Source organism: Crassostrea angulata, chromosome 5 (genome assembly GCF_025612915.1).
Source record: "Crassostrea angulata isolate pt1a10 chromosome 5, ASM2561291v2, whole genome shotgun sequence".
Classification (NCBI taxonomy): domain Eukaryota; kingdom Metazoa; phylum Mollusca; class Bivalvia; order Ostreida; family Ostreidae; genus Magallana; species Magallana angulata.
In genome coordinates this window covers 10,822,719-10,833,981 of record NC_069115.1, presented here as the reverse complement: position 1 = coordinate 10,833,981, position 11,263 = coordinate 10,822,719, and the positions used below count along the sequence as shown (strand labels likewise).

Sequence of the window (11,263 nt, the reverse complement as noted above, 5' to 3'; positions counted from 1 at the left end):
GTGGAAAAGAGCAAAGATCTTTCCATGAGTGTGTCCAGTCAGTTAGCGTTCAAGAGATTGACTAAAGTGGGTTTCTAGCGAACTTAGTCAATTCTCCTTATATGGCAACCTACATGTAGCTCCTATCTATTCCATAAGTTTTGAACAACAGCAGCGTGCCTTCTTCATGATCATATACTTTTACATGATTATGATTTAATGTACAATTCTTGATTTAGTTAATTCGATGCCAAAAAATTCTAACGGCTGGGAAATTCTATAAAAACAATTTTGTAAATATTGAACGCCTACAATAAATAGATATGACCAGAAATTAGTAACTTTTACCCCATTTCATTTGTAACCAGTAACAACCTGGCACTGTTTCCTGGTGACAAAATTAACATAACCTATGACAAAGCTGTTTATTTTCTTTCCGCTGGATGGTTTAATTTCGCCTTTTTCTGTTTCTGCTGGGGTTCTTATTTTATTTGGTTACAATGGTTACAGCTATATTATCTTTGTGACATAGGGTAATAGTGGTGACAGTCATTTTCATGATTTACATTGGTCTTTTTTTATTTGGTTACATTGGTTACAATGGTTAGCCTAACCCTAAACTAACCCTAAACCCTAACCCTAAACTAACCCTATAACCCCTAACCCTAATTCTAAACTAACCCTAACCTCTAACCCTGAAGTATGACCCTAACCCAAACCTAACCCTATTTCGTAATCAATGTTATCAGTAGCCACGGTAACATGTCACAAGTATATCAAAGTTTGAAAATCAATCATAATCAAACATTGTTACCGATGTAACCAATGTTACTGGTTACAAATAGAAAGTGGTAAAAGTCAGGACTAATTTCTGGCCATATTAAACAATAAAGAATTGCCAATTTCAATATTCACTTTGCTCTTTTTGGATAAGAAATATCTAACTAGGTCCACGGGTATAAACTCGAGAAAATATATATTAAATGAAACATATATGCACATATGTATGTATGTTTGAATATATCATATTGTTGTTATTGAACAACTGATACCTCTATATACACAAAGGCACGTAGCATCGTTAGCCCCCCCCCCCCAAAAAAAAAGCAACCTCTCAAAATCATAAAAATCATAATCTGTTGGGTGGTGGTGGTGGGGGGGGGGGAGGGTAGGGCATAGTGTAACCATAAAATCATATAACATCGATTTCACTGTTAATTTCCTTCCTTTCAATTGCTCCAAAAGAGGGGGCAACTCCATCTTTATTTATTTTTAATATGTAAATTCTAAGAAAAATTGTTTGGTGCGAGAAAAAGTGCGGGGGGGGGGGGGGCTACGCCCCTGTACAAAAAAACCTTTTTTTTTTTCTTTTTTTTTAAATATAGAATGTAGATCGAGGTCGATATTTGGTTTAAAAAAACGTCGGGCACGTTATACTAAAATGAAAAACTGAAAACACCGCGAGCTCCGCGGATGATGGGAAAGAAAGACAAGAGAGATAGGGCCAGGGGTAACTTTATATGTTAAACTCTCTGAGTACTGTTAAGTAATTAGTTTGAATATTATCAGAAAGCATGGTGAATTTAATGTGAAACATCATTAGATCCTTATGGTCATTCACTTGTATTTGAATTAGAACAAGTTTAAGGGAACTGGATAATTATAGTAACCCATTTCATTGGTCTTTTATCGTGGTTTGTTTTAGAAGAAAGAAGGGCAGCAAAGAGAGTCAAAATTGAGGAAGAGGAAGACGAAGAAACAACAGAGACAGAACCAACCACAGGTAAAACCTCTCGTCCACAGGTAATATATTACCATGTACAGCTGATCATACAGGTATTGTCTTGCAAGACACAGGTAATATCTCATTATCCACATATTTAACATCAACTGTCAACAAGTAATATAACACAAGAAATATAAAGGCTAATTATAAAGAATTGGAATTCTCATAAAGTAATAAATATAAACTGATTAGATATTACAAGTATTCCTTCTCCATCACTTTAAACTTCCCAGATATTAATAAAATATCAACTTTCAAATTGAATCAGGAAGATATTAACAATTTTTTAACTATCAGTTTTTCTGTTTTGTAGAGGAAATCCCGGATGCTGCGACTCGCTCTGTGGATGACACAGGGAAGGAGGATGAATTTGGTGCCAAAGATTACAGAACAGAACTAGCTCTGAAACCAGACCACAACTCCAGACCACTGTTTGTGGTAAGTCTAAAAAATATCCTTCATGTCGGTACAACTTGTAAGCTGTGTCAGACCTAATGTTTGATATGGTTAATATTCTTTATAAGTGTAATTGTTGTCATTATCATTATCATGAATTTGCACATTTAATTTGAATTGTAAATATGTGAAAAAAACAACAATGCATATTTAAGATATCATTTTTCATGATATTTAAGTTAGTAAGTGATGCCGACTGAGTATGTTTCATATACTGTAAACCGACTTTTATTCAGGTGTGAGAAATTTCTGCAAGGTTTGCGAGAGCCTCGTTATCGCAAATATTTCACATCAAAAACCAGTCCTTGTCATATAAATGTTATAACAACATGGTTCTAGATAAGGCTTGGGCCAAACATTAGTCATCACAAACCAGTTTATCAGAATTAAATCGTGAAATAAAGTCGTTGCGAATTAAAGTTGGTTTACAGTGTAAGGGATTTCAGTGCTGAATATTTATTTATTAAGATTTATTATTGTCAACAGGCTCCTAATGGTCACATATTTCTGGAGTCCTTTTCACCTGTCTACAAACATGCACATGATTTCTTAATTGCCATTTCAGAGGTAAGAGAATGTAACACAACCAATGTTAACTGTTGTTTTGTAAAGCATGTGAAGCAACAATTGAGCAGCGTAGCCTAAGTAGCTCTTCTTTCTCTATTATGATATATTATAATACATAACTGATAAACGATCAGAGATGTGCTTTAGTAAATTAACAACTAATTCTCTTGTGTCTTCTCTACTACTCAATGGAAGCAAATGAAAAAAGTTGTCCTATCATTAATGACACATTACAGCCGGTGTGTCGCCCTGAATTTATCCACGAGTACAAGCTGACGGCGTACTCGCTGTATGCCGCCGTTTCTGTCGGCCTGGAGACCAATGACATCATTGAGTACCTGAGACGTCTATGTAAAACATCACTACCCAAGGGTATTGAGGAGTTCATCAAGGTACATGTACTGTAATCTCTGGTACACCAGCAGTTAATCTGAATGTAATACTGGTAACAAATTTCTGTATTTTACTCTACTGCAAAAAAGATTAGATTTTTTGGCTTCTTTCAGATAATGTTTTCAATCATCTAGTAGGTTTATTATTCACAATTCAAACAAATTCTCTGAAATTATGTAACTTAGAAATGAGATTGGGCATTCCATTTAAAACTTCCTGAGTAAAGTAAAGTATTCTCAGATAAACCATTATTTAATAAACCAATCAATAGATTGACCCCCTCTTTTGACAGCTGTGTACACTGAGTTATGGGAAGGTGAAACTGGTTCTGAAGCACAACAAATACTACGTGGAGAGTCAGCACGCGGTAAGTATAAAGGTGGTAGTGGTCAGTCAGGGTGATAGTGGTCAGTCAGGATAGTAGTGGTAAAGTCAGGGTGGTAGTGGTAAAGTCAGGGTGAAAGTGGTCAGTCAGGGTGGTAGTGGTTGGTCAGGGTAGTAGTGGTCAGTCCAGGTGGTACAGGTGAATGTGGCTAAGTCAGGGTGGTAATCAGGCTGAAAGTGGTAAAGTCAGGGTGGTAATCAGAATGGTAGTGGTCGGTCAGGGCAGTAATTGTCAGTCAGGGTGGTAGAGGTCAGTCAGGGTAGGAGTTGGCAGTCAGGATGGTAGGGGTAAAGTCGGAATGAAAGTGGTCAGTCATGGTGGTAGTGGTAAAGTTAGGGTGAAAGTGGTAAAGTTTAGGTGGTAATCAGGGTGAACGTGGTCAGTCAGAATGGTAATCAGGGTGGTAGTGGTATAGTCAGGATGGTAATCAGGATGAAAGTAGTCTGTCAGGGTGGTAATCAGGGTGGTAGGTGGCAGTCCAGGTGGAAGTGGTTAGTCAGGGTGGTAATCAGGGTGATGGTGGGCAGGCAGGGGGGTAGTGGGCAGGTAGGGTTGTAATAGTAGGTCAGAGTGGTAGCGTAAAGTCAGGGTGGTAGTGATAAGTTAAGGCAATATTTGTTTTATATAAGTCAGTTTTTGTTTTATTATCTTATATGTTGTACAGATGAAGATGTGTGGGTGATGTCAGACTTTAGATTTATGTTTTGTAGGATGTGATCCAGGTTCTGCTCAAGGACCCAGTCATACAGGAATGTAGATTCCGTCCCGAGGAAACAGAGCTCCTCACTGGACAGGTGTCCTCAAAGTCTGCATTACACGTAAGTTATTATTTAGGTGTCCTCAAAGTCTGCATTACAGGTAAGTTATTATTTAGGTGTCCTCAAAGTCTGCATTACAGGTAAGTTATTACTCAGGTGTTCTCTTCTATCCTACGGGTAAGCTAGTAAAATAGTGTCCTTGTAATCTTCCAGTGATTTGCAAATGGTTGTTATAGAAGACTGCTTTTGAGATTACTGTAAATGTAAGAGTTTACGATTTCACTTCCTTTGACAGTTGTCCAAACCTGGCCCTAGTACCACCACAGAGGGTGAGCCCAAACAGGAGGGGGAGGCGACTGGAGAGGAAGTGCCGGACGATATCTATGCATACTACGACAAGATGGACAAAGAGGAAGACGAGGAGGAGGACACCAAAACCGTGTCATTCGAGGTCAAACAGGAGAAAATTGAGGTCATACAGAAAAGGTCAGGGGTCAAAGTTTTCCTTTTTTCTTTAGAATGGAAAATAGATTAAAAAGTAAAATGCTTGTAATTGCAACAGGGTATGTAAGTCTTTCAAAAGCATTTACCATTGAACTTGATAGATGGTGCAGTAGATTTAATACATTATTGATATGAATGTTTAATATTGTGGTTTTCTGGATTTTATTTTTGGATTTTGTTATTATGTTATTGTATACTTCTAGATGTATAGAGTTGGAGTATCCATTGTTGGCCGAATATGACTTCAAAAATGACACAGTCAACCCAGACATCAAGTAAGGATCTGTTATCTTTTATCATTCTTTTAGTAAGTCTCCTAATGTGTTTATATCTGATGAAAATTAAGACAAATCTAGGGAATCATTTTTATTCGTGGGTGCCAATGTTTGTGGGTAGCAAAAATTTTCCTGGTTCGTGGGGACGTTATTTCGGTGGTAATTAGTTCAGGATGATCTTAATCAATACATGTATTAAACAAATGCTAGACTTAGTATACATATACGTTCATGGGGATGTAAATTGATGGAAAAAGGCCACCCACAAAAGCCCCATGAACGATGATGATTTCACAGTATTGTGGATGTGTTAATAAAATTGTGTTTATTGGATGCGAAGATATGAATTATGAGAAGAAATATACATTTATGTGGTCAGTCAGAAGGATATGTTGATTGAGTGTTGACCTTTCAGCATTGACCTGAAGCCGTCCACCGTACTGAGACCGTACCAGGAGAAGAGTCTGAGGAAGATGTTTGGGAACGGCAGGGCTCGCTCCGGGGTCATTGTCCTTCCCTGCGGTGAGATTTTGTTACACCATTGATTCATGAATTTGTGAAGAATTCTTGTTTTCTGTTGAAAAATATAAAATTATTTAAATTTATTAATTTAAATTTCATCATCTTGATGTGCTATTAAAAAAAAATTTAAAATAATGTGAATAGAATTGATCTAAATTAAATATGGTACAGTAAAACACGCATATAACGAAGTCTTAAGGACCAGCGATTTTAGAGAATGAAAATCACTTTGCAATTCATTATAAGTGTGTTCGCTATAACCATGTCTTACTATATAGTGGTCCTTTTAGGAGGCATCTCATTGATTCCCATTGTTTGATACAGGTGCGGGTAAGACTCTGGTGGGGGTAACTGCAGCCTGTACAGTCAGGAAACGGGCCATCTGTCTGGCCACCTCAGGTGTGGCCGTGGAGCAGTGGAAGCAACAGGTAAACTGATCAGGTGTCAATATCCTTTACTGCTCAGGTGCTATAGTGCCAAAGTATTAGAACTGTTTTAACAAGACCTTACTAGACTTTTGGTAGGACGTAACCATCTATTTTTTTTAATAAAAGCAGGTTAAAAGTGAAGCTTGTTTTGAGTGAATGTGCATAAATTGTGTATTGTCTTAGCCCAAAAAGCCAGACAAATCTTGTTGATTTCAAAGAGCCAAGGCTGATGGCCAGCAATGTTTAATATATAACATTGCTGTTTGACTGAGGTGGTATTCAAGAATTTCAGAGTGTTAGCTAGGTGGGAAGAATGTTACAATGTTTTATCGTTGTACAGAAAAATAAGCTCATGATAGTGAAAATAAAGCTAGTTGTTTTTAAAAAGTTAGTTTTCTGAATTTTTTAAATTTTTGTTTGTTTATAGTTTAAGATGTGGTCCACTGCAGATGACAGCATTATCTGCAGATTTACATCTGATGCTAAGGACAAACCTATAGGCAAGTACATGTACCACTTTGTATCCATCTTCATATCAAATTATGATAAGATAAAATAATTTGCAGTTGTGTTAAAATGAATTACATCTGCAACCTTCGAACGGGGGTGTGCGGACATCTTGTACATTTGAGAATAAAAATGGTATATATTTCTTTAACTAGCTTGTTTCTGCCAAAAAACTAACTACCGGTATAAATGACATGTTGTCAAAAGATTATAAAAAAAAGCAATCAATATTATGTTCTACATGTTGTTTTCTATGCAAATTACGCATACAATAGCAGAACATTCCCTTTTCTTATCACTCAGAACTGCGCAAGTACAGACTTACATGTAAATTCAAGATTTAAAAATCTGACAAAGTATGAAAGGAGGTCATTGATGTGCACTCTACAACCACTTGTTGAGAAAAAGAGTCAAATCTTGCTTATTTAAGTTGTATCTTTGTCCAAAAAAGGGTACCCTATTCTTAAAATGTGTCTGTTCTGTTATCAGGGTCATCCATTCTGATCAGCACATACTCTATGTTGGCTCATTCAACCAAACGTTCGTGGGAGGCAGAGAAAGTCATGGAGTGGATGCAGAGTCAGGAATGGGGGATCATGATTCTTGATGGTAAGAGTCTGTACACCAAGTGTTCTATCTTTTAATATTACCGGGGTAATCTTATTTTCTCATTTTTTTGCTTAGATACATTGTAGATTAATTTATCTTTGTTTTCTTATAAACTTGTTATTATGCTTGTGGGAGATATATGTAATTGTAGAAATGCTTGTGTGGAGGAATTTTTTTTTAATTTTATCAATGTACCCCGGTATGCCATAAACTTGTTGTTTTTTTTAAAAAGAGCATGATACAATATGATTGCAATCTGTATTTCTGAATTAATCCCTAGGCTTCGAAAGCATTAAAAAGATACTGCAAAAATTTTACCCTGCAAAAAACACCCACATTTACAGTAATTTGATAATTTTAAACTTCACCATGTTCTGTATAACACAGAGGTACAGACCATACCAGCCAAGATGTTTCGGCGGGTCCTGACCATTGTAAATGCCCACTGTAAGCTGGGACTGACCGCCACACTGGTGCGAGAGGACGACAAGATCGCTGACCTTAATTTCCTGATTGGTCCAAAGCTGTACGAGGCGAATTGGATGGAGCTACAGAACAACGGTTACATTGCCAGGGTGCAGTGTGCAGAGGTAGGAGGAATTGTTTTTGTTCTTAATAAAACATGCAAAATGAGATTTCATAGGCAAGAAAGCTATGATCATAACCTCTATTCCCATAAAGAAAAATCATCAGATTATTTATTAGCCCCCTCCTTTTTTTCAGTACCAGTAGATAAAAGATGTGCAGTCATCTCAAACCAATTTTTAGATCAAATCTCAAGATAAAAACCTTTCTGCAGGAAATTCTTGTTAGAGATTGTCATCATCTAAACTGATGTTCATTTATAAGGTTCTCTTCAAATAAACCATAGAGAATTAGTATTTAAGTATTATTTGTGATTGACAGGTATGGTGCCCCATGGCTCCAGAGTTTTACAGGGAGTACCTCAATACAAAGTCTCAGAAAAAACTGGTAAGAAATTCAAATTTTTGAATCAGTGTTGTATTTTAATCAGTTTCATTTCAATGTTTCAATTTTGAGTAAAGGACATTATCTATGTATTTAAAGATTTTTGTATTTTTTTTTTTTTAAGTTTGTACAACTTACAGTAACTCTTTTCTGTACTCTTTTCCAGTTGTTGGCCGTTGTGAATCCCAACAAGTTCCGAGCTTGTCAGTTTCTGATACGATATCACGAAAGGCGCAACGATAAAATCATTGTGTTTTCTGACAATGTGTTTGCCTTGAAAAGCTATGCGATCAAACTAAACAAGTAAGTTATGTAGCAATGTCCTTGCTGTTATCTGTGAAATCTTCTACAGGACAAATCAGAATGAGATTTATCTTTTCATGCAGGCCCTACTTGTATGGACCGACTTCTCAAGGGGAGAGAATGCAGATATTGCAGAACTTTGTCCACAATCCTAAAGTCAACACCATCTTTGTCTCCAAGGTATCTCAAGCATGTAAACACAGAAAAAAAACATTGTATTTTTTCACACTATCAGATTGTTAGAATACACATAAGCAAATAAATGCAATCAACTTAATTCTTTAAGCAAGCCTCTTTTTGTTTTTGCATTTAAACTGAGAATGATTTCATCTTTACATATTTTTTGAGTAAAATAGAGCTAAATAGATGTCTTAGAAAAAAATGTATGTGCACAATAACCAGTTCAAATAAGATATTTAGATCAAGGGGTCCAGTGTATGTTTGACTGCCCTGATTACAGGTGGCTGACACTTCCTTTGATCTCCCCGAGGCTAATGTCCTGATCCAGATATCCGCCCATGGAGGATCTCGCAGACAAGAGGCTCAAAGAATGGGTCGAATTCTCAGGGCCAAGAAAGGTACTGTATATGTGTGATAGGACAGACAGGGCAGCATACTAGCAACTGGTTGTGATGAAAATAGAAAATAGATTCTGGCCTAAAAATGTGTATTTTAAAGCCATTTATAATTGCAGCTGACTTTTTAAAGAAAGCTGCTGCGGTAAAGAGGAAAATGCTTAAACTTGATATCTTTTCATAGTTTATAGAATATTGCCTGCTTTTGACAAGAGTGAAAAAATTTAATCAGAGTTGAAGAAATGTATGATACACAAAACATAAATTATTGGAAGATATTTGTGTAGTGAATCAAACCAGTGCTTGCTTTTGACAGGAGCTGTAGCTGAGGAATACAATGCCTTCTTTTACTCGCTGGTCTCACAGGACACGATGGAGATGCACTTCTCCCTAAAGAGACAGAGGTTTCTGGTGAATCAGGGCTATGCCTACAAAGTCATCACAAAGCTGGCCGGGATGGAGGAGGTAGGACACAGTGTCTACTGTAGATTCCTAATTAAATGGGAGGAATAAAGAGTGCCCATCGCCGATTTTAAAATCTCGCTTTTATTTTTTGAAGGTAGAGTGTTATAAGAGATAAGGATAAAATTCCACCTTCGCGATTTTTTATTCTCGCTTTTTGATACAAAATAAGGAGATCGGGAAATTAAGTACTCTCATAAAATAAGGAATCTACAGTATTAAAAGTTATAATCTGTTTTGAATTATGTCTATATATGTATGTGTGATAGTTTGCTTGTGTTGTCAATAAGTCTAGATAAAAAACTATAGATAACTTAACAATTTTGAGATTAAATTAACTGAAACTTTGAGAATCAATGGATATTTTTTTTTTAATTTGAAGAAGACAGATGGCATTATACAGAGTGTTATATACATGATTTTATCTATAATTTAGAAACCGTTAGGTACTTTTTACAGGGAGTAATTTTTAGGACTATTTCGCTTTATGCATGTAGAGTTCTGTTCTTGTTGTGTAGGAGACCCTGGGATACAGCACCAAGGAGGAGCAGGCCAAGCTATTACAGGCAGTGTGTGCTGCCACTGAGCAGGACGCGGAGGAGGAGAGGGTCATAGGGGAGGGAGGATTCATGGTAACAGCCAATCTAGGGGGTTAAAAGTAACAGCCAAACCAGGGGGTAACTGTTAAAAGTAACAACCTAACCATGGGGTAATAGTAACAGTCAAAGCAGAGATTTGACAGAAACAGACAAGCCAGGGTGTTGTTAGTAACAGCTGATTCAGGCAGTTACAGTTTCTCTTTATGTGAAATTTACCTCAATACATGTATCTGTAAAAACTTCACTGTAATCTCCATATTTTGGCTTTCTTGATTCAGGTGAGCAGGAAGGTTGGCAGTATGAGTTCTATGTCTGGAGCAGACGACAACCTCTACATGGAATTCCGCGGGAAGAAAGGGATGGTGGCCAGTGGACATGCTCATCCACTGTTTAAACGATTCCGAAAAATCTGAAGAAACAGCCTCGAATTGAAAGGCTACATTCATAGACAATTCAGTGGATTTTAAAGACATTGGTGTGAACTTAATGGATACAACTTTTAAGTTGAATCAGGTGCTCAGAAAGATGAAACTTCTGTTGTCATTACGTTGTTCTATGAAAGAAACAGATTCAATATCAGTGCTGCTGTCTCTGGCATTGGAATGAGGAATCATTGTTTGAATGATAATCTTTTATCATACGTTGTGAATGTACATGTACATGAACTTTGTACTTGTTGAAAAAAAAATTCAATAAATTGGAGTCAAAATGTTCATGATTTGACTCAAGAGTCTGCAAAATTAATGTACATTTGTTTTTAAGACTCACTGTCTTTCGTTAGAGCTTATTGGTGTAATTGACATTTGTATCCAAAATGAAATCTACAAAATCACCTGTTAACTGATATGGTTGTGTTATGTTAGTCCTCTGTGGTCATTTGATTTGGTCTGATATTTTGGAGGTTCGTTTTGAGAAGTATGGATCTTTATATTAATTTTGATAATAATAATAATAATTGGTAACTTTTTTTCCTTGATCACAAAAAAGTAATTATTCTTTATATTAAAAAAACAACACATGGAATATTTTATTAAACTGTTTATTTTTAGATAACAGAAATTTGATAAACAATGCTTAAAAGTTTTTTGAAACATTCAGAAAATCACAGTTGTAGAAAAAGTACAAAACAGGAATGGATTATGTAAAGGAAAAATGTGTAAAAATATGGCACCTAAACATTTATGTG

The 11,263-nt window shown here is 36.3% G+C and overlaps 1 protein-coding gene across 1 annotated transcript; it reads left to right on the top strand.

Moving 5' to 3' along the window:
• Positions 1 to 1,405: 1,405 nt before the first annotated feature.
• LOC128184996 (general transcription and DNA repair factor IIH helicase subunit XPB-like) lies at positions 1,406 to 10,790 on the top strand. The gene is made up of 21 exons (XM_052854666.1): positions 1,406 to 1,489; positions 1,685 to 1,762; positions 2,079 to 2,203; positions 2,708 to 2,788; positions 3,025 to 3,180; positions 3,474 to 3,548; positions 4,277 to 4,384; positions 4,620 to 4,810; positions 5,032 to 5,103; positions 5,519 to 5,625; positions 5,950 to 6,053; positions 6,481 to 6,553; positions 7,050 to 7,169; positions 7,557 to 7,759; positions 8,076 to 8,141; positions 8,305 to 8,441; positions 8,525 to 8,621; positions 8,902 to 9,019; positions 9,333 to 9,481; positions 9,997 to 10,110; positions 10,356 to 10,790. Exons 1-21 carry the CDS (start codon positions 1,453 to 1,455, stop codon positions 10,488 to 10,490), a joined length of 2,346 nt encoding a protein of 781 aa, XP_052710626.1. The 5' UTR covers positions 1,406 to 1,452; the 3' UTR covers positions 10,491 to 10,790.
• Positions 10,791 to 11,263: the final 473 nt, after the last annotated feature.

Excerpts from the sequence above, each read along its gene's own strand:
- LOC128184996 (XM_052854666.1), top strand. The coding sequence starts at position 1,453 with ATGATGGGAAAGAAAGACAAGAGAGATAGGGCCAGGG. Across the intron at positions 3,181-3,473 it reads GTATTGAGGAGTTCATCAAG|CTGTGTACACTGAGTTATGG; the intron begins GTACATGTACTG and ends CTCTTTTGACAG. Across the intron at positions 9,020-9,332 it reads AATTCTCAGGGCCAAGAAAG|GAGCTGTAGCTGAGGAATAC; the intron begins GTACTGTATATG and ends TGCTTTTGACAG.